The following is a 23,807-nucleotide window of genomic DNA, read 5'->3' on the forward strand; positions in this document are numbered from 1 at the left end:
CATGGTAAATTGTAATGGAATCCAGTCAATGAAATTGACCCGAGTTAAAGTGAAACATTTATTTTTCCCTCTAGCACTCAGGGTTTGCTGGGCAAAAGCTTCCGGCTCTCTCGTTTGTTAATGTGTCTTCCCTGAGGCGAATTGCCATTGGGTAGGCAGGATCAAGTTTACCAGGTCTGTATATACAGAGACTTCCTGGAGAGCTGGAGAAGATCAAGATAACCAGGTTTGCACCGCACTGAACTCCTGTGAATGACCCCTGCACTACAATGGGGGAACAAGGGAGGGTGACCATTGGGTTTCTCCTCATAAGGCAATGGGGTCCATCATCCACTGGCTCAGGGAGGCCCCCAACCCATAGTCGCCACCTTTGTGGTCCCCACAACCAGGGAGGGGTCCTTGCCACAAGCCTTGACAAAGGAGTTTCTGCGCTACTATCCCTACGTTACACGTTGAGATACCTATAATGCCATCTTGAGAACACGTCCTTAAAGGTTTGTTTTCCAACTATATATAATCATAAGAGCAAAGTGTGACCTCAGATGCGTACTGGTGTATGTTTACCTACGCCACCTACTGGTAAAGTGTTTTACACTTTGTTTTCTTTATGCCTCGCATCGGTGAGGCACGTGGATGCACAGGATTTTAAACGGGTACAAGCACCCAAAAGACCACGGATTTGTAAGTAATGTTCGTCTTTTACGGATGGTGCATCCGTTTAGGTCTGCATGATATGCATACATAAGCAAAAAGTGACTTGGAAAGTGAGTGTTTGGATGATGCTGTAGAAAGTAAATTGCATGGCACAATACCTCCCACTTGTGATTCCACTCTCGTCTGTGTGTCTCTGCAGTAATGCTTGGGGAACGTATGCAGAAGGTTGCTTTTTTTTTTTTGTTATTCTTTTTAGGGGAACATTAGCAATAAAAGCACATTTTGCACCCGCTCCCCTGTGTTGATTAAGCTCTTGATGTCATGGAAAGATGTTTTTGTATTTGTATTTATTTTATTTGTAGCGCGCGCCAGGCCGAAAGGCATTCCGGCACGAAAGCTTAGTAGGCATAGTTACAAAAAGTGAACATATACAAAATATACAACAGAACGTAAATTTACAGTGTATTACACAATTGTATATATAAGGTATATTATTAATAGACATAATTACAAAGGTAAGAGACATTAGAAATCCACGTGTAAACTTACAAGAAGCACAGAAATACACAGCAGAGCGTAGGCTTGGTCAAGCTGAGACAATCACATTAAGCTCCCGCCCCCGGCTTTTTGGAGTTTAAATCTCAGCAGAGATAGGCTGTGTGTCTGAGCAGTTCTTTGGGGTCGGGAGGTAGTGTGGAGGGAAAGGTGGCTGGAGAGGTAAAGAGGGGCCATGTTAGTCCACTCTAATGGCGTTATTCTGGGTGATTTGCAGTTTGTTAAGGTTGGCCTGGCTGGTCCCCAGATAAAGGGCACTACAGAAGTCTATCCTAGACATAAGCGTTCTAGCTAGGGTGATGCTTTTGGGGGTGGTCAGAAAAGGTCTGCAGGACACAATGAGTTTGCAAGTATATGCCGACGCTGATCTGACGGCATTAGTTTGTCTCATCAGGGACAGGGTGGAGTCCAGATAGATGCTCAATGTTTTAGTATCCCTGGACACTTTAATGACATTGCCATCAATGATGAAGGACTGATACGAGTGATTCAATTTATTAAGCCGTTGAGAAGAGCCCAAGATGAGGAGCTCCGTCTGATCATTGAGACAGAGTTTGTGTTGGGCCATCCAAGTCTGGATTACCAGATATACTTCATTCAAAACCTTAGTGTCAGCAATGTGGTCACCTGTGATGGGGATGAGTACCTGGGTGTCATCAGCATAATTAGTGTAAGAGACACCCGGATAATCAAGAACATCAAAGAGTGGTTCAAAGAGTTTTCAAATCTATCAGAGCCGTTTCGGTCCCATGCCTGGGATGGAAGCCGGATTGTCTTAGTCCAAGGAGGTTGTTAAGTTCCAGCTAGGCCGCACGGTCAAGTATTTTAAGCATGAACGGGACAGTCGTGATAGGCCTGTAATTAGTTGGTATACTCGGGTCTAAGGAAGGTTTTTTTAACAATGGGATCACCCAAGCATTCTTGAGATTGTCAGGAACAATACCTGTTTTAAAGGAGGAGTTGATAAAGGCCGGTATGGAAGGGGCAAGGTCATGAGCCGATTCCTTGATGATGGAGTCAGGGCAGGAGTCACCTTGGCAATTGGAATGTTTAATTCTATTGATGATGACTTCCACTTCGGCAATGGTGAGTGGAGAGAAGACAAGCGGTATTATCTTGGGTGAAGGCAAGGGAGCAGTCATAGGAACGGGCTGGCGCTTATCCAGCTTCAATCCGTTTTGTTTAATTTTAGATTGGAGGGAAGAGATTTTGTTCAATAAGGCTGTCTGGATATTAGTGCACCAATTGCTATCTTTAATACAAGTGTCAGGAGGTGTGGCAGGAGATTCAAGTTCCTTTAGGATCTTGAATAGTTCTTTGGTATTCAAGTCTGCTTGCATGATGCGATTATTAAACTACTCTTTTTTGGCATGGTAGATGGCTTCTTAATAGTTGAGGATGGCTAGAATCAGGCCATCCTTATGAGCATTTGACTGAAGGCTTGTCCAGCGATTTTCAGCGCAGCGTTTAGCTTTGCGGAGCACACTTAATTGCGATGTAAACCAGGAGTTAAGGTGCGTGTGAGGTTTAGGCTTTCTCAGTTTAATGGGGGCGATAGAGTTTAAAGCTAAGAGCATCACTTGGTTGTAGGTGTCTGCTAGGATTGTAGGATCAGAGCAGGAGTATGTGACTGTGTTGAGGGAGGGGAGTAAAAGAGGGAGTAATTTCTCTAGTTATGTCCCTTTTGTTTCTAGTAGGGAGGGCAGGAGCCATTGTAGGTAGAGGGCGAGAGGCTGCTTCAATCTTCAAGGTAATGATACGGTGGTCTGACCATAAGCAAGGTGCATTAGATAGTACATGGATGTTGCATTTGGTATCGGCTAGCCAGTCAAGTGTCCTACCTTTAATATGGGTAGGTTCTAGTATGTGTTGAGTGAATTCGAAGTCGGTTAGAGTATTAGCAAGGTCCATGGCAGTAGGGTCATTAAGGTCACAGAATCCCAAATTGAGGTCTCCTAGGAGAATGATTTGCGAGTTAGTTTTGGATTTATCTACGAATAAGGTAGTGATCTCATCCGCAAAGGAGGAAGCTGGGCCGGGTGGTCTGTAGATAAGGTGTAAGGTGGCGATTTGGTTGGGCGTTAGAGGTAGCTTGACAGAGTAGTTCCGCAAACTCCATGTTGACATTAGGTACAGCTCTTAGGCCAAGTAAGTTTTTGTGGATGAAGGCAACTCTGCCCCCTATAGATTGAGCAGTGTTACGATCACAGCGCGTAATACTGTAATCTAGAGGTATGGCTAGAGATAGTGTAGGTCCAGATGCTGCATGTAACGATGTCTCGGGTATAGCAATAAAGTCAAGCTTTTGTATTGTGATAAGGTCAGCAATGTCTAGTGTGTGGGCAGTGACCGATCTGGCATTGATAAGTGCGCCTTTAATCTGATCAACTTTGGCTGCTGGGGCTGCAGTTTTAGGGTTATTAATGGTAGTGGGAGTGCATATGGTATAACAATATTGCATGCAATTTGAGGTGCGATGAAGGAACACGTTATTTAACTGTAACTGTTTTTCTCCAGCATGGGTCTGGCATAGATCCATATGCTCATGAATATTCCCGGTCAGGCAGGTAATCCTCAGTAAAAGAAAAAATAATTTTCAGTTTAATTTCTGAACTCTCTTTACCAAACAACCAATCGCTGAGCTCTGGGTCATACTGCCCCCAGCCAATGACTGCCCTCTAGCTAAGCCCCTCCCCAGGCAGCCATCTTCTGATTTGGTAGCACGTAAGTGGCAGTAGGACCAAGAAAAGAGCCGCAGAGGGGTAGGCAGGAAGGAGGGTTTTCATGTGAATCCATGCCAGACCCACGCTGGAGAACAACAGTTACAGGTAAGTAACTTGTTCCTTCTCCAGCATGGGGTCTGGCATGGATTCACATGCTCATGAATAAAGAACACATATCAGTACACACATGCACAACCACGGGAGGTGGCAAGGCTTAACAGAAGCAACCTCTTACCTCCTCACCAGGCTCACCTTCAAGCGAACAGGTTGCGCAGCACTGCTTGGCCGACTCTGGACTCCTCCCTGGAATCCCTGTCGACGCAGTAGAATTTTGTGAAGGTGTGCGTCGACCTCCACATAGCAGCCCTGCAGATGTCCAGCAGGGGAACACCAGACAGGAACACCGCTGTAGCAGCGATCGCTCTAGTGGAATGGCCTCTCTGACGGCCAGGCAGCGGTCGGTTGGCCAACCGGTGCCAGTGGGTGATACAGCCGGAGAGCCACCTGCAAATGGACAAGGCTTTCCCATGGTTCACTTCCGAAAACTCTGTGCGGGCCACATAAAACCTCAGCGCTTTAGCCACATCCAGCGAGTGCAAAGTCCTTTCAGCCGGCGAAAAAGGAGTCGGAAAAAACCCAGGTAACACCAAGGGCTTGTTTAGGTGAAAGTCTGACGGCACCTTGGGCGTGAAGGAGGGGTGTGTCCACAGCACCACCGTGTCTCGGGTAAAGTCAAGTATGGTGGCTTACAGGATATGGCCTGGATCTCACCCACTCATGCAAAGGTGATGGCCACGAGAAAAGATGTCTTGCACAATAGAAACTTGAGTGTAACAGAATACATAGGCTTGTAAGTACTTCATTGAGCATCCACACCAGGGCCGGAGCCTTCACTGGCGGGAACGAGAGGAATAGTCCCTTGACGAATTCCTTGACTAACCGATGCGACAACAAGGAGGGTCATCATGGGGATCTGGTGTAGCGGGAGATAGCCGCCAGATGAACCTTGATGGAGGCGTGAACCAGCCCCAATTTAGCCAACAGCAAATATGGAAGTATCTGAGGGGCCATGACCCTCAGAGGATCGTTCTTCTGTGAACGGCACAAAATAGCGAATCTCTTCCATTTGAGTCCATAGCATTTCAAAGTAGACGAGGCTCTGGCCATGGCGAGTACCTCCTTGTAGTCCGCCGGAAGATCGTAACCCCCGAATTCTAATGCTGCAGGAGCCAGGCCTTCAGGTTCAGTGTTCCCAGGTCGTGGTACAGAATTGCACCTCCTTCATTGGCGAGAAGATCGGCGACCACTGGTAGCTTGACTGGAGGGGACGCCAACATGCTGAGAAGGTCCAGGTAACAAAACTGCCTCTGCCACGCTGGTGCGACTAGGATCATCCTGCACCAGCACCGTCTGAGTTCATTGATGACTCGAAGAAGCAACAGCGGGAATGCATACAGAAACAGGCTGTCCCAGGGGAATGATAATGTGTAACTCATGCTCCCCGGCTGGGGAAACCTGCTGGTGCACCTCCAGCACTTGGTGTTCGTCACCAACAGATCGATTGGGGGATTGCCCCATTTGAGGAAAAGGTAGTCCACTTGATCCTGTCGAAGCACCCACTTGTGGCAAGAGCGTAGCTCCCTGCTGAGCGAGTCGGCAAAGGTGTTTTTTTACTCCTGCCAGGTGAAACGGAATGAGGAACATCCACTGGGCGACGGCTCAGTGCCTTAACTCCTGCGCCTCTTTGGAGAGTGCTGGGGATCTGGTGCCCCCCCCTGCCTCCGGATGTGAAACATTGTGGTGGTATTGTCTGAAGACCCCCACCACCTTGCCCTTGAGGGACGGCAGAAACGTCCTGTGGGCCCAAAATACCAGCATAGTTCCAGGACATTGATGTGTAAGTCTTCTCCTCAGGTAACCACAGGCCTCTGGCGTGAAGACGGCCTTTGTGAGCTCCCCATCCTTACAGGGAAGCGTCCGTCTTGACTGTCTCCTGGTACAGGGGGGGGGTCTGGAAATCCATGCCTCTGGATAGAATGGGGCGCACGCCCCACCACCTTATCGCCCAACGGAACTCCTCTTTAGCACGATTTTGTCCTGGAAGCCTCCGGACACCTGGACCCAACAGGCGTTGAAACTCCTGTAGTGGGGCGCATCCGCAGCCTGCAGTCTCAAATGAGGTAAATGCATGATGACATCATGCCGAGAAGAGACTTGATGGCCCTCACATGGCGATCTTCAGTGCCAACAGCCGTGGCACCTTGCCCAAGAAGGCTGCTATCATCTCCTCTGACTGCGCCGCCAGGCAGTACACCGTGTTGAGCCGGGATCCCAGGAACAGAGTGTCCTGCAATGGAGTCAAGAAGGATTTGGCATAATTCACTGAGAACCCCAGATCCATCAGTAGTGGTCAACAGCGGTGTCCCTTGATATGGCCCGGATGTGCTAGTCGTCCAAGTAAGGGTACACGTTGTTCCCTTGCAGTCGTAGATGGGCCGCCACCCGAGCCAGAAACTTTGTGAAGACTCAGGGTGCCGACTTCCATCCAAAAGGAAGGGCCTTGAATTGGTAATGCTTCCCTTAAACAACAAAGCGCAGAAGCTCACAGTGTCCTTTGTGGATGGGGATGTGGAAGTACGCATCCTCCAGGTCCAACGACGACAGAAAGTCTCCCTCTTCCAGTTGTCCGAACAAGTGTTGAAGAGCGACCATCCTGAACTTCTGGGATCTTATGTATTTGTTCAGTCGTCGTAGGTCTAGGATGGTCCTCCAGCCCCTGGTCCTCTTTCATACGAGGAAGTACCTGGAGTAAATTCCAGAGCCCCGGAGCCGCTTTGGAACCAGCCCTATCACCACTTTCCGTAACCTGGCCCACACCTCCAGCAGTCAATGAGGGACCTAATTTTCCTGCCAGTATTCGGGGACACTTTCATTGGAATTTTAATGCATGTCCGTGGGCGAGAGATGGTCGTGGAGATGGTCTTCCAAACGATGACGAAGTTCGCCAGCTGGCCTCCCACCGGGGTGCACTGGTCGGTTCAATCCTGTTTGGAGGTCGACGGGCCTCCCTGCGGTCCCAGACGACGACGGCGACTGCCCCAGAAGGCCTTGGAGCAGCCTCTGTTGGCTTCCTGAGTCGAAGAGCATGGGCGCTGGCCGTAAGAGGTGGAGCCCCCGTCGAAACACCTCGAAGATCAGCTAGACTTCCCTCCTGAGGAACGAAAGGACTGCCATCGTTGTAAAATGCTTAGGGCACGTGCCGTCTCCATGTCCGCCTTGATGCCCTGGAGGGATGCATCCACTGCTTTTCCGAACAGGTTGTCCCCATCAAAGGGCATGTCCAAAATCCTTGTCTTGACCTCCTGCCTAGAGTTGGCAGCCCAGAGCCAGCCACGACGACTAAGGCAGACACTTTTACCCATCTGGCAGAACCATTGTGATGGCATGATGCGAAGACACCTCGCCTTCTTGCAGGAGTTCCAAGGCCTCAACTCGCTTGTCGTTGGGGAGGAAGTCCAGGAGCGGAGCGAGCTCCCAGTCGTACCTGGCTGCAAGGGTGTTGGCAGACTTGATCGTGGCTGCCGCAGAGTAGATAACCTTCTTACCCATCAAGCCCAATTTCTTCCCCTCGCTGTCCGAAGGGGTGGATGAAGTAGAAGACATTGAGCCTGACTATTTCTTCCTGGCCGCAGCTGAGACCACCGAGCCTGGCTACGGTTGAGACCGCAGACACTTGGGCGCAGAGTGAGAATTCCAAGATCGGGCCCAGCTTCTACCAAAGCTCCCCGTCGTATCGGGCCAAGATAGCCAGAGCATTAGCCGCTTTGATCGTGGATGCTGCCGTGTAAATGACTCTCTTCCCCATGGCATCCATCTTCTTCCCCTCATTGTCCGGGGGAATTGATGATGATGAATTTGGGTTAGCCGAACGTTTCCTTGCAGTAGCCGACCCCCGGCTGAGTTCAGCGACGGCTGTGACCTCAAGCACTTGGGCGCAGAGTCCAGCACCCTGTATTTCTTCTCCAACCTGTCTCATTTGGTTGGAGCCGTGCATGGTTTCTTCATGAGGTCTAGGCCTTCCTCCCAAATGTCATCGAAAACGGGTACCGCCATGATAGTCTTCCTTTTGGACTGTCATTCCTCGTACAAGAAACCCTCTTTCTTGGTTTCCTCTGGCACCAGCTGGAACAGATCAGAGGCCCCGGAGATCGAGTGGAATGATCACACTTCGTCTGGTGGAGAGACTATGTGGGGCGTCCAGGTGTGGTGATTCATTGTCTGTTGGGACAAAGTCCTCCTCTTTGTCGATTTCCGTGGCCGTCTCCGTACCCGTGTCGGTATGCGTATCGGGTCTGCTGGTGGAGTCAGGACCCGACCTGATGGCGGAAGCTGATGTGGAGGTATCGGATGACGCTTTCTCTTCTTACACAGATGCTGATCAGGGGCCTGCGGCACTACAAGTGTCGGTGCTGGGGGAAACCTTTGTTGGATCTCAGTTACTAGGGTGTGGAGAGTCGACAGGGTGTCCATGGATATGTCCCTCAGCAGTGGAGGGAACGATGGAGCACTAGGCCCTGCACCGCCATCCCTCGTGGACAGTATGGACAAACTCTTGGCCATCGTCTGTGGATGAGATGTCCATTGTTTGAACGCAAACCTTGGAGGGCTGTTTTGGGACCTCCTCGCCCCCCCGCCCTTTTCTTGTTGTGGGTTTTGAACCAAGATATGGACTGGTATCCCCCCCCACACCCCTGGCGGTGCTTGTAGACTTGGAGGCTGGGATTCCTGCTGCGCTGTAGCAGTAACCCTTGTCGGATCTGCACCTACCTCTGCCGTGGTCATCATAGCAGATGTCGAAATGATCAATAAGTATTTTGGCTGCGTTGGTTGAGCCTGCTTGGGCTGCACTGCCACCTTTTTTTCCACAGACGTAAACTTTTCTGATTCTATAGTAACTTGGCCGGGGTGGAAGACTTCCTCTTTGATGAAGAGCTCGATGGCAGGCTGGCTATAGAGGACGGACGGCGATATTGATTGCAGCCTATCCTACCTGCGATCCGCAACAGAGGCAAACCCATTGGAATCAGACTTGCGTTTCTTGGCCTTATCTTGGACCCCTACGAATGGAGCGACTTAACAGGCCTTTGACTTCTTCCCAGAAGGAGACCACTCTTTGGACCGGCCAGTCCAGGCTGAGGCATGACCCTGCTCGGAGCGCGGGGCAGAGGTCTTGCCTGAATTGAGCCATGCCACAAGTCCGCTATGCCAGTCTTTCCTTCCTTGTTGTGGTCCGGTTGCAGGCAGTAAAGACATTGTAGATGTTTGCCCTCCACGAAGACGTTCTGTAGCCCGCATTTGGTGGAGGGCCTGAAGAGGGTCCTTCCCTCCTTTTTCTAATCAGTCACATCGGAGGGCGCAAAGTAGGCCTAAGGTGGCCTTACAGAAACTTTGACAAATCTTCGCTCGAGGGGTGCAAAACTTCACTGACAACTGATCCCCATTGCCGGACGATGAGGAAAGAGTACACAGGAGGCTCTAGTGGAAACATAAATGTAGTAACCTATCCAGAGAGCAACACAAAGACTCCCAACTCTGAAGCGTGCTGTAAGAATCTGAAGATGGCTGCCAGTGGCGGGGCATAGGGAGTGGGCTGTCCTTGGATGGGGGCAGTATGATCCAGAGGAAAGTGATCGATTTTGACGAGAAATACAGTTATAAGCGAAACTGTTTTTTTCTTTTACCGAGGATTCCAAGCATGATGACAGGGAAGAGGATTCCCAGCCTGACGATGGGGAACATTCATGAGCATGTGAATCCATGCCAGACCCCATGCTGGAGAAATATATTTCCTGTGCACCGGCCAGGTTCTTTGCTCATTGATAGCTCAAGGGGAGTGATCCAAGGGGTATTAGATGAATTGAAGATAAGGCTGAATAAAAGAACTGACAATCATTTATTGGGTGACACTTAGCTTGCGAAGGGAAGGAACTCCCGGTGTGGAGGGTGGCCTCTCAATAAACCTTTCTAGGTAAGTTTCTCGACGTTCATCCTGACGGCACGTGTTTGAATCCAGACTTCAGCAACAAAGCAAATTAAAACACAAAAACACTTCAATCCGGGGAGACATTTTTCTGTATCACTGCCCTGGGAAAAACCGGGTCAATGACTAGCACTGGTTGTAATGTCAACAAGGTTGTGTATTCCCCCTTTTGGTGGGCTGAGACATCTCTAGTTACACGCTGCAGTTGTCACAGCCTTGCCCCCCTCACTGTCCTGCGTAACTCCCACAAAAAATAATATATCTATGTATATCTTTACAACTACAACAAAAAAATATAATAAATAAGCTGTATACACTTGTACCCAGCCGGGTTAATACAAGTTTGTGAATGCTACTTTCTGAATTACAGAAGCGGCAGCACAAGATAAAGTTGTAATGCTTTTAAACAGAGGGAGATTGTAGACAGTATGCAGAAGTGCCTGTAAGTCTGCCTTTGTAGTTTGATTTGAACATTCTTTTGGGCCTGCTCTTAAGGTTCCTTCCTCGACCAGCTGCAGAGTAAGGTGCTGACACTGCAGAGTGACATGCACAAAAGTATGAGCGAGTGCTAAATACTGTTCCAGCTTTGGACTGCAAAAGAAGACTTGAGGGCACTCCTGGGTACAGCCTGTATTGCCACGCTAGACATTAGAACTGTATGAAGCATTACTTGTTCAATGTGTGGCAGATTTATAAAACAATCTGCTGTGCTCCTTTAAATGCTCACCACTTTTAGCGGTGAACAATTGACGAGGCACAACAGATCGTTTCCTTCTGCCACAGGTTTTTTCTAAAGGCAATTATCTTCAAAGTTTGCATGCAAGATGGTGTTCAGAGGGCAATGCAACTGCGCCCAGGAATGCCTGCAAGTATTTCTTCACTCCAAATACAGTTAGTTGAAGGTAATCATTAAAAGGCTGCAGCAGCAATAAACGTACAATGGCAGTGGACAGAAACCTGTCCTGCCCATGTGCTTCCTCCATGAATAAGCCAAAAACCAAAGTTCTCTGCTCAGGTTTTAGATCGCCAACATTGCCGAATGACTAGCATCTCTTGTGAAGCTAAAATATCCCCTGAATCGAGGCAAACGATGGATTGAATGGCCTAAACGTAGGTAACTAATGATATTCAAACAGTGCTTCCCTTCCCTACTTGCATTTTTGGAGCCAGGTCAAATATCTGTGTATGTCAAGGTCCAGAGCCAAGACGTTTCACTTGACAAAGTTTTTCAGGGATCCTTATTCTGTAAATGTGCCCATTATCTTGAATGTTTGTATCTGTGCCTCACATGGCTGGTCTTTGCTCTCTGTTGCTTGGTTTGAGATTTATATGAGCTAATAATTTTTCTGAAACACTTAAACGGTAGTTCCATGTTGTACTTGTATAGGATGGCTCTGCTGCTGCTAATCCAGTCAATTAATAGCCTGCTCTTATGTATAGGAATTATATACAGTGTGACAGAGGGTGATTACTCTGAGGCTTGTGAGGCTGCATTCTCTGTGCCTTTTTTTTTTTCACACACCTGGCAGCCATACGAAATTATCGATTTCTGTATGAAAGAATGACCATCATATTGTATATATCGAAATTCTTTGTCGTTTACCATTTTATTTTTGTTGACCAGACCATGCTTGATATGCAAAAGGAAAATAAAAGACTCACATTTTTCAAATTTTACCATGATCCAACAAATGTTTCCATGCATGCAGCAAGGATGTAACAGAGCAAAGATGAATAACACCCTTTTGTAGTAAGTCACTGCTTAGAAAAGAAAGATACAATAAATTAAAGTAGTAACTAGGGTACTCATAGTCCCCTTTCCTCCATCCTTGTGGAACCTTTGGCAGCGAAAAATTGAGCTTCCCCTTTGAATTTAGTATAGCGTGCAGGGGTGCGGCCTCAGGCGTGGGAAGCCCCACTCAGGCCCAGCCCTTTGGCACCTCACCTCAGTCCCCTTTGAACACATCGGACGCTTAGATAGCTTGCTACTCTTATTATCTATAAGACATTGGCATACTAGCGGGGGTAGGCGGGTGGGAAGTATGGAGGAAAGGGGACTATGTGTACTCTAGTCACTACGGTAACTTTAAATTACTCATATGTCCCGTCCCCTTTCCTCCATCCTTATGGGTGATTCTTCCAAACAAGAACACAGGGTGGATCTGACACACCCTGCCTCATATCTAGGATGAAGCGAAAAGGTTCTTCAGAACCGTCTGACTAAACTCTGCTTCACACCTGGAGCTGGTGTCCAGCGAGTGAGTAGTGCTTACAGAAGGCCGACTGAGTGGGCCAAGTAGCCGTCTGGTTGATGCCATCCCAAGAACAACTCTGAAACATGACGGCCATGGCCTTAGCTCTGACCGCATGGGCATTGTTGGGGGGAATTCTTATTTCTGTGCTAATTTCCTTCTACCTTACAGATTTTAGGAATTCATTTTTATCCTGGAGAGAGAGACCTTTTTCCCACTCTCTCATGTGTTTTTATCTGATTTGGATTATGTGTTTTTGGTTTCACAGTCTGGCAACCTCCATAGGTATCACCTTTTTGTACTGTGACACACAGCACCCTCAGTGCAGTATCACAGATAAGTCCTTTGGATTTCTGCGGAGGTTTAAATACCTTTTCATGGATAAAATACTGTTTCCAAGAGTAGTAAAGTGAGATTGACCTGTCCTTCTTGCGATTTACTCTGCGCGCCAAACCTGGTTTGGCCCCTTTTTTCCTTTTGTCTTTGGCAGGATTCACTGGTGAAGCCCACCTCTGGCTACAGCATGTCTGGCAGGGCAGGAAGCAAGGGAGGTTCCCGAAACTCCCTGTGCTTAGTCTCCTTGGTTACAGGAATGCACCCAAAGGTGATTGGCTGGCTGTCCTTGGAAGACAGCCAACCTGCTGTGTGAATGACAGCTAGGCTGCAAATTAATGGGAGAAACTTGTATAAAAGGTGAGGTCTTTTGCAAGGAAGGCAGAGTCGACGACTGGACGAAGGAACCGAAGCAGAAACTGGAAGAGAAGCTTGCTTCACCCCCCCTGGACCGTTGGTTTGCCCGGAGAAGCCCTGCTGCAGTGCTGAAGCTTCAAATTTTGAATTGACTAGAGAAGCCCGCAAAGGACGACTTCTTCCCTAGGGTTGGTGGGACCAACTGACACCAAGACTAACTTGATTGGAACCCCTCTCCCCGCTGGCTGTACTTCGCTGCTCCTGGAAACGAGTGCCAGGGGATAGGAACACTAGAATCAAGTGCATTGTTTTCAAGCCGGACCTGTGCTTCAGAAACATCCTCCGGACTCACTCGAGGCAGGACTAACCAAGCCTGAGCCACCTAAACAGAGTGTTGGACCCCAGAAGCAAGGGGAGCCCACAAGGTGTCCAAGAACCGTGGTGTGGCTATTTGCGAGTAGCTGAAACCGCAAAGTGCCACTGATCTGAAGTGTGCATGGTACATTGCTGCCGCTGACATACAAACCACAGTGCAGGAGTCCCCATACGCCCTCCCTCTTGTCCCCACCACTGAGGTCCAGGAACAAAAGGATTGAAAGCCAGCAGGACCCTTTTCTTCAGACTAAATGTACTGTGTAACTAGGGGTACTTACCTCTGGTTGTGTGTAGGTTGCTTGCTCTCACTTGAGACTTGCAGTGGCTGCCCTTTGCAGAGTTGCTTGCATCTTTGCCTTTCACAAGCCTCCCAGCTTGTGGCCCAACAGTGATCCTTTTTAATGCAAAACTCTTTAACATTGTGCAAGACTTTTGTGGTATCTTCAAGAAGTGCCTCAGCTTTCCTAGACTTTGCTCAATTGACATTGGCTGTCCCGGCTCCATGTAGACTCTTCTTACCCTCTAACTTTGTGTTCATCTGTCCCTCAATAAGTCATACATACGTTACTTGTATAGCTGGGAAATGGGTTAGCCTATATTTCATTGGGGGATTGTAAAGTGCTTACCTGTTTGAAAAAATGTTTTAACCTTCGTTTCCTTCCCTAACCTATTCCCTTTCCCACAACTCCAGTATTGCATTTGGGTGTAAAGTGATATCAATGTCCACAGTGTCCTAGCTATTGAAGTCACCTCAGGGTGTAGGAAGTGTGTGTGTGTGTGTGTGTGTGAGACATCACAAAAGGGTCTCTGCTTACTTAACTGAAACTGAAGGAGTGTATTTCTAAGTGTATTTGGTTGTTGCCAATTGTCCCTTTCTAAGTAAGGCTCATTTTAAAACTTACTGTTACAATTAATAAATAATTATTTTAATAAGAATCCTTGAGTATAAGTGTTATTTGAATACATGTCAACGTGAATCTCTATGTTACAACCCTACAGCTCACACTGAGCCCTCTTGAGATAAGCCTGGCTGCTCAGTCACGCTATCAACTTGTGTAGTACAGGGCCTATACCAAAGGTTGGGTTACCTATTGCCAAGAGGACGAGGAAGGTGTAGTCTCCCACAGGGTTATTACAAACTATCAAGTACAGATTTGCCCATGGCTGTGTACACCTCAGAAATGGCCTGAGCCATCCAACGGGCGATGGAAGTCTTGGAAGCCTGAGAGGAGCCCACAAATGTCAGGAACAATGCCATGGACTTCCTGAAGGATTTAATCTGAGAGAGAAAACCTGAGCATCCTCTTGAGGTCCATGTAACATAGGGCCCTCTCTGCCTCTGTGGGTTTCGGAAAAACACCGGCAGGCATATCTCTCGAGTCAGATGGAATGGAAAGACGGCCTTGGGCAAGAGGTTTGGGTGAGCGCGCAAGATGACCTTGTCGTCGTGTAACGAGGTGAAGTGCTCACATGAAGACAATGCCTGCAGCTCACTAACACTGCACGCAGAGGTGAGAGCCACCAGCAAAACAGTCTTTAGCGTCACCAGGTGGATGTCCACAGAGGCCATCGGCTCGAAAGGCTTGCATGGCAAAGCTGCACGAACCACATTGAGGTCCCAGACCGGATGCAGCCCATGTTCTGGAAGAAACTGCCTACACCACACCTTAAGGTGGGCCTTAATCACTGGGTTGGCTGCCGAAAACACATGCTCAGGGGAATTCTTGTAAGCGCTGATGGCCGCCAAATATGGGAGGCAAGTTTCCACATGAACTCTAGAACGAGCAAGGTGTGCTGAAAACGCCAGTACATCCGCCAGAGAATAGGTGAAAAAGTCCAGACCATAGTTGCAAGCTTAATGGCAGAACCTAGTCCAGGTTTTATTATACTGGGACCGAGTCGATGGCCTCCTTGCACGCGGAATGATGTACAAGTTGTCATCTGAAAATTGAGCATGCTGAAGCCTCAGCTGATCAGGAACAAGGCCACCAGGGCCAGTTTGTCTGTGTCCGGATGTTCCACTGCCCCACCCTGCTGTGTCAGGAAGTCCCTGCTGGGGATCAGAAGATGGACGGGACCCCTGGGGCACAACCACAGCAGATCTGAATACCAGGGCCTCGAAGGCCAGTGGGGGCAACCAGGATGAGGCAGCAACCCACAGAGGCCCAGAACTTGCAGAGGATGCATTGGAGCAGAGGGGTGGGAAGGAACACAACACATGCGGCCGTGCCAACAGATCTGGAAGACGTCTCCCAGTGACCCCCCAACCTGCCCACGAAGCAAATTGGGGGCATTTAGCATTCTGGGGAGATGCTAACAAATCAAGGTCTGCGAACCCCCAACACTGGAACAGGGACAACAAGAGTTGTACAACACTCAACTGGTCCGCTTCTGCATTGCTGTCCCCTGGGAGGTGGACTGCCAAAATCCAAATACCTTCTGAAAGGGCCCATTCCCAGATCAAACACCTCCATGCAGAGGTTGGGGGGGGGGGGGAACTGGTGCCACTCTGCTTGTACAGGTAAAACATTGTACTTAAAAGGACCGCCCTGACCAGAACATACTGGTCTCTGATGAGGTGCAAGAAAGCCCTTAGGGCCAAGGCCACTGCCCTGAGCTCAAGCAGACTGATATGCAAGAGGGCTGCCGTCCTGGACCATGTGTCATGTATTGCATAGCCCTCCAGTGTAGTCCCCCAACCCGTGAGGGAGTTGTCCATCAGCACCACAAGGGTAGGCTCCGGACAGGTGAAGGGGGGGCGGGGGGGATCCTGTCCGACAGAGAACCCATCTCCTGATCCCAACTGGCCACCAGGTACAGCTGAAGGCACCTCATTATGAGGTGAGCATGCTTGTACAGTGAGCATGCAGGAGGCCATCAGGCCCAGAATGTGCTGGGACCACCGTGTTGAGGTGGTTGAGTTGGCCAGAAAGTGTCCCACCGCCTTGAGGAGGGACATAAGCCTCTTGAGCGTGGGGAACACCTGCTGCACAGTAGTGTTAACACACCCCTAGGAAGACAAGTTCCTGAGACTGGCATAACTGCGATTTCCTCTGGTTGAGGGAAAACCCTAGCCGATTAAGCATATTCGCTAATCTCTGTCAGGAGCGCAGCAACTCTTCGGGTGACTCTGCCCTAACCAGCCAGTCGTCCAAATAAGGGTAGAGATGATGGCCCTCCAAGCGGAGTTCTGCCACTGCGTTCATCAACTTTGTGTTGACACGAGGGGTCGAGTTCAGGTCAAAGGGCAGCACCTTGTACTGAAATTGGTACGACAATCGTGAACCGCAGAAACTTCCAATGAGGTTGATAGATGGGTACATGCAGGTACACATCCTTGAGGTTCAGGGAACACACCCAGTCCCCTGCACGCAGAGACTCTGCTATATGTGTGGGAGTAATCATCTTGAAGCATTTCAGCAGTAAAGACAGCTTTAGAATTGACAAATCAAGAACTACCCTCAGGCCACCCTGGTTGTTCTTGGGCACCTTAAAAATCCTTGAATAGTAAGCAAAGCCCCTGTCTACAAGAGGCACCGGTTCGATCACCTGCATCTCTAAGAGCAAAAGGACCTCTCGTAAAAGAAGCTGGGGACCAGATATGATGAAGAGGAGGAGAGGATGGTAGAGGCAAAGGAAGAGGCAGACTGAAGCCTGTGGAGACTACGAATAGGAACCACCGGTTGCTGACAAGATGCTTCCAGGTGCTCCCTACCTTGACGTCACTGCTTCCTAGTGTCAGAGGAGGGAGAGCGGAAAAACCCATGCAACGTCCTCTGCTGTTTCCTCCTTTTGTCACGGAGCAACCTGTTAGGTGTGTACCGCGGTCCTGGAACCCCTTGAAGCCAGAGAAAGGGCTTGAACTTGGTCCTGCCCTCGGATGGAGGGAAGGATTTCTGACCTGTTTTTTTCAGAATGGCCAAGCACTTGGCTGTTTGAGTGGATGTTTTCTTCTTTGTCAACTCATCTGTCGACTAATGAAAAAGGGCCCGTGCCCTTGAAGGGCATCTCCAGGATCCGCCCCTGCCCATCAGACGAAATCTTTATGGCGTGCATCCACGCCGTCCTCATCTCAACCCCAATGCACAGCCCTCTGCTGGCTGTGTCAATGTAGGAGACCGAAGACTCCATGAGGTCCTCACAATGGCCTGGGCATCTGCCAGACAGGCCTTGAAGGAGGCTTGCTTGTCTGACGGGAGGTCGGGCAGAAATTCAACGAGCTCCTGCCACAGTTTATGGTTAGCCGCAGGAAAGAGGGCACCCGCATGGGCTTGCCGCAGATGCAGTCCTGAGATGGAATAACAGGGCTTTCCCAAGGAATCAACAACCTTGCCCTCCTTGGAGAGGCAACTCGAGGTGGCTCCCGCAGAGAAAGACGACAAAGATGATGGTTTACAATACAACAAAGCCACAGCCACCAAAGAGGAACGGGCAGCGGGTGGAAAGCAAGGAGGATAGGCTCCCTGTTCATCAGCCTAAACCTGCTGTGCAACTTCTTGTTCATATGGGCGTTGGCCCTGGGCTTCTCCCAGACCTTTTGCGCCACCTGCAGGACATCCTTCTGGAGGAGAAATGCCAGACCGGATCATGGTGCGTTTCCCCAAGACCTCTGTTGGCACACCTGACTCCTGGGGGGCTTTCTCGGGAAGAGGGACCCCCAAGTACTCCCACAGGACCTGAAGGCAGTCATGAAAGGCCTTAACGGATGCCGAGGGCTCATCGTCATTGGTGTCCTGGGTGTCGTTGTCCACCCACCCCCTTTTTCACAGCCTCAGGGGACACAGGTTTCGGGGTTGGGGGGGAGGGGTCCCCCTCCCAGGTCTGGAGCCGTAGACAGGTCCAATGGCTGTTGAGGGGGAGGCGTTGGTGGTACAGGAGGAGGTGGAGATGTCAGGACGACCAGTAGGGTCTGAACTGGTATAGGGACCAGGAGCACAGGAAGAATGGGAGGCAGACACATCGGAGGGGGACGGGGCAACACCACATGCGGGATGACCTTCACAATGTTCTTCAAAAGCCCCTTCATCTGAGGGAAACGCAGGAGGAGCAGAAAGCGCTCCCTGAGGTGCTGGGCCTCTACTCCTGATCAAAGCGTTGAGGCGCTTGGTGCGTGTTGCCATACAACTGTGATGGGTAGATATAACTTGAGGAAACAAAACGCCTGCACCATAGGATCTGCTGCCACTACCAGAGGGAAAGGGGCTGGGATCATCCTGCGAAAGCACTGGCGACCCCTGAGCTGGATTCAAGAGGGCCGCCTGCCTGGCAGGCTCCGCCACGTGCCTCTCTGCCATTTTAAAACCTTGCGCCATGCCCTGGGTGGGATGGCGCGAAGGCCCTGAGACAAGAGAGGCCTCAGACATGAGATGATACAGCTTGGGTCCTGCACCCGAAGCAGAGGTGCCGACCTCAGAACACTCCCGTAGGTGCTGAGCCCTCAGCCGGACGGCTGTTTGTGGTAACCCCCTGACTCTCAAACTCGAAGCGAACTCCAGTAGGCTGGAAACCCTCTGCACCTGAGCCAGTAGGAATTCTGCATCTAGCCGAGGTCAGACACAATGGGGGTTTCCTATTAAGCTATTGGAACATTGACAAACCTAATTAGGATTTTCCTATCCAAGAATTGATGCATCAACATTGATATGTTATTTCAGTAATACAAATATGAGGGCCCCAAGTTAGACATTAGGAAATTTAAGTGCCTACAAGTCATTCACCCGTCCAGAAGACAGCCAATTGGACTAAAACTTTATACTTTGCACTTTGGGATTGCAAATTTATGTTTCTGTAAAAATGTCTGAAGTGCCAGCCCTGATTAGAAGGGTTTTGTTTTGATCCATTTACAAAATAATTGCTCTTGCACAATACAGCCTCTACAACCAGTTTTAAATCCTTTCCTTTTTTTCTCCCCTTTTTTGCTAAGCATTCTATGCAAATACTATGGGGATCATTCATGAATTTTGTTTTCTCACACTGGGTCTTATCTATCCGAGTCTATACTAATTCTTTACTCACAAGTGGGACTTTCTCACATGGTCTAAATGTGAACACAATTAGAATATGACAAATGATTTATACATATATTTTTTTCTTTCGTGTCTCCTGTTACAGAACAATCTAGATTTTGTATTTTGTGTTCCTGTGCGTTTGTAGTTTCCCATTTCGTTGTGGAAGAATAATAATTCTTTAAAGTTGTTACACCAAACCAAGCAGTGTGTCTGTTTCTTTAGGCATACAATACAGGGTTACATTGGGATCTGATGTTGCAAAGACCCACTGCATTGATACCCCCTCAGAAGATTCATTTGCAACGCATCAGCAACTGTGGTATCAATATATAGTACCATTTTTTGTCTCTATTTGAGACTCTTGGAGGTGGCACTTGACAATCCCTTACAACATGTGGTAGAGGACTAACTTGATCGCGCCCCCCACACCCTCCCGAGGACAGCCTGGTAGGGCCCCTGAGCCCCTCAGCTTGGGAGCCGGGACAGAGTCGGGTCTGTCTCCAGAGCACATCGAAGAGCCCCTGGGCCCCTCGGCTTGGGAGCTGGTAGCCTTAGAGGCCTCAGGCCTGCCAGAACCTGAATCTGAGGAACTGCGATAAGTGGGAACCCCGGGGAAGGAGTCGCCACGCTGTAGAGCTGTGCTGAACAGAGGTCATACCTTGTCTGCACAAGAGGTCCTGTAGACGAAATCCTTAAGGTAGGGCGCAGGAGAAGTGTGGAAGATCTCCCTTCACTGCGACAAACGATTCTTCAATGCTCTATGACCGAGAGCGCTACAGGCTGAACATGTGTCCCAGCGATGGTCGGCCCACAAACATTCAAGACAGTGCATGGGGGTCCGAGGCCGGGAACGAGCGGTTGCATAAGGCACATCTCGTGAAAACTACTGTGGCTGACATGCGCCGGGGGAAGCGGTGCAACAAAGGGACGTGAACTAAGAATTGAAAAAACAAATGAGGAGCAATTGGAAAGCTAAAAAAAGTCTTTGCGCTGGCTGCCAGGTCTGACACCGTCCATACGGAAAAAGCAACTGAGGTGAGGCGATGGAGACGGGGCCTTAGCGGCACATTCCCATGCCAGAGGCCGCGCACTATACTAAATTTAAAGGGGAAGCGCAATTTTTCGCTGCCAAAGGTTCCAGTACCGTCTCCATGTTGGGTGACGCCCACAAAGATGGAGGAAAGGGGACGGGACATATGATTACAATGCATACAGCAGGGGGAGAAGGAGAAAAAGAATTTGTGGCTCTTACATGTCTCCTGAAGAGTTCAGCGTGTTGTGCTAGAGACTGAGGATCTGCTTCCCTGACAAATCGCATTACTTCATCGATGGACCACAAGGAGGGATCTTTGTGTTGGAGTCTTGAATTTTCCCGTTCTGGTGTGTTAAGATCCGGCCCCGTTGTAGAACTTGCAGCTTCAGCAAACATAAGAAAGTAAAGTCTTATCAACATGAAATCAAAATCAAAATACTATCAAATGATCTTAAGCATCATAAATGTTTTTTCGTTAAAGGACTAAAGGGCATTGTATTGTAGTTGCTATTCCAAGTGTTACATGCTATTCACAGCATTAAACTACAGTCTTCAATTTCCTAACTTAACATCACTGTTGATAATTGTGTACTTTGTGGCTTTTTCATTTAGGATTCCAGTTCATCAACACTTCTTTTCTTCCTAAAATAACACCTCAGTTCCCACAGAAGGCAACACGTTCACCGAAATCTTTTCATCCAAGTTCATGAACATATTTATCATTAGAAGTTTTAGAATATCACTGCTTGTAATCTACGCTAAATATTGGAAGCTCAAGCATGTTTTATTTGCCAGCTCCATCTACTCGGCTTTGAGTGTGTTAGGCAAAGTTTGTATGTAGTACCCTTTGGGACCACTACACACAACTAGGACTACAGGTGTAAGCAAAACCAACCTGTGGTATAAGTCTGTACTACACAGTTTTGTGGTAGCTTTGCAGAGCAGCCAGGCTTATCTCAAGAGGGAATGTGAGCTGTAAGGATGTTACACAGAGGTCTAGAATTACAAGTATTCAAATAGACTCTTATACTCAAGGTTTCTTGGTAAAACACTTATTAATTTATTTCACAGTCATTTATAAAACATTCCCTAGAAGGAGGCAATCTATATCACAAAAGGGAATAGTTTCTTACCTGTAACTCCATTTCTCCAGCATTGGTATCTTTCATGGATTCACATGCTTAGAATATTCCCCGTCGTCAGACTGGGACCCCTCGGTACACATATATAGCCTTTTCCAATAGGAAAACTTCCGACACTTTTGTGTCCTATCTACGTCCTTTTAGGACCCGCCTACGCATGCTCAGTAGGCCGTCCCCGTATAAGAGGCCCGCCCCCGCGGTTCCCCTTCAGATTTCGGCCCCTCCAAAGTAGGAAGGGTTAAATTTATCAATCAAATACATTACATTCCGGGGAGGTTGGCGGGCGCATGTGAATCCATGAAAGATACCAATGCTGGAGAAATGGAGTTACAGGTAAGAAACTATTCCCTTCTCCAGCATTGGATCTTTCATGGATTCACATGCTTAGAATAGATTGTATAGCAGTAACACTTGAGACGGCGGTGAGAATGTAATGTAATATACCCTCAACATACTACACAATGCATATGTACAGTAGGAATAAGTTACCTCATATAACCTTACCCACATAAAATAAACTGTCATTAAAAAGGTAGACAACAGATTCTCCACAGCGTGGAGCTTACCTTACTGAAACAGATGGCGCAGGACAGCTCTTCCCATCTGCACCTCGTCCGCATGCTGCCTGGCAAGGCAGTAGTGGCGGGTAAACGTGTGGGGCACTGACCATGCCGCAGCTTGGCATATGTCCGTCAACGGAATTCCTGCCCATAAAGCTGTTGAGGAGGACATCGATCTTGTAGAATGGGCTCTAGGATGTCCTTGCAGTGGCCTTTCCGGCCTTAGAGTGACAAAACACAATCGTCGATGAGACCCATCGAGCCAATCCTTGTTTAGAGATTGCTTTTCCTCTCGTCGACGGACCACATGCGACGAACAGTTGTCTAGTAGACCTGAATTCCTGTGTACGATGTAGGTAAAATTTCAGAGCCCTCCTAACATCCAGGGTATGAAGAGCTTTTTCTGCTGCCGATGATGGTGTGGGGAAGAAAGTAGGGAGAACAATGGACGAGTGTTTGTGATACACTGTCGGAACTTTTGAGACGAACATAGGATTAGTTGCCAGGACTACTTTGTCCTTAAAGAATCTTAGGTATGGCGGGTCTACGACCAGCGCTTGCAGTTCCAAGATTCTTCTAGCTGATGTGATAGCAATCAAGAATGCCAACTTCCACAAAATGAATTTTATGTCCGACGTGGCCACAGGCTCAAAAGGCGGTTTCATTAAGCCTGCCAACACTGTGTTGAGACTCCAAGTCGGGGGGAAACGTTTTTCCGGGGGAAAAGCTCGAAATAAACCCCTCATGAAGTGTTTTACAAGTCTGTCGCTAAATAGAGGAGACGACTGCCTTTTCCCTGTGAACCTCGAGATGGCCGCCAGGTGCACCTTTATCGATGTGAAGGATAATCCCCTCTCCGCCAAGAGGAGCAGGTAAGGTAGAACTTGTTCCGGCGTCACCGACAACGGTTGTAGGCCCTGTTGTCCCCTACACCATTCACAGAACCTCCGCCACTTATAGGAGTAGGATTTGTTTGTAGAAGGGGCTCTAGCCGCCTGCAGAATTTTTTGACAATCCTCCGAAACGTCTAAAGCACCGAACTCCGAAAAGTCAGGAGCCAGTTTGTAAGGTTGAGACTGTCCGGGTCGTGATGCCACACCGTGCCTTTGTCCCGGGATTGTAGGTTCGGGACTTTCGGAAACCCTATGGGATGTTCCAGCGACAGGTGAAGTAGGTCGGAGAACCACGGTTGCCTTGGCCAGTATGGTGTCACTAGAATTACCCGGCAATTGTATCTGCGTATCCACTGTATTGTCCTCCGTATGAGGAGGAACGGGAGAAAAGCATAGAGGAACATGTCCGTCCATGGGAAGGAGAATGCCTCCCCCCTGGAGCCCTCTTGAGGCCTTCTGCTTGCGAATTGCTCGCATTTCTTGTTGTCTTTGGTCGCGAAGGCGTCCAGAGGGGGGTGACCCCATTTCTCGAACACTTTCATCAGGTGAACTGTGTCCATTTCCCACTCGTGTATCTGGGCCATGCTTCTGCTGAGGGAGTCTGCTTGGGAGTTCCTCACTCCTGGAAGGTGATGAGCCACGATGGAAATTTCGTGCTTTAATGCCCAATGCCATGTTTTCTGGGCTTCTATGGAAAGAGTTCTTGATCGCGTCCCTCCTTGTTTCCTCAGATAAAACATGGCCGTTGTATTGTCGGTCAGTATTCGTACTCGCGAGCCCTTGATGTGCGGTAGGAATGCCTTCAAGGCCCATCGTACTGCTCTGAGCTCTAACACATTTATGTGTAGGAGTGACTCCGTTGGAGACCAGCGACCTTGCGTT

The 23,807-nt window shown here is 48.9% G+C and overlaps 1 protein-coding gene across 7 annotated transcripts in view; it reads right to left on the reverse strand.

Annotated features, from left to right (window-relative positions):
* Positions 1–23,807, reverse strand: part of SCML2 (Scm polycomb group protein like 2) — a 1,699,115-nt gene that overhangs the window by 185,890 nt on the left and 1,489,418 nt on the right. For all 7 annotated transcript variants that reach the window (XM_069636837.1, XM_069636835.1, XM_069636832.1 and 4 more), the window contains one exon: positions 20,550–20,713. In XM_069636837.1, coding sequence (XP_069492938.1) covers positions 20,550–20,713 — 164 coding nt within the window. The remainder of the gene's footprint in view (positions 1–20,549; positions 20,714–23,807) is intronic.

The sequence above is a fragment of the Ambystoma mexicanum genome, chromosome 7p, assembly GCF_040938575.1.
Source record: "Ambystoma mexicanum isolate Mex_15411 chromosome 7p, UKY_AmexF1_1, whole genome shotgun sequence".
Classification (NCBI taxonomy): Eukaryota; Metazoa; Chordata; class Amphibia; order Caudata; family Ambystomatidae; genus Ambystoma; species Ambystoma mexicanum.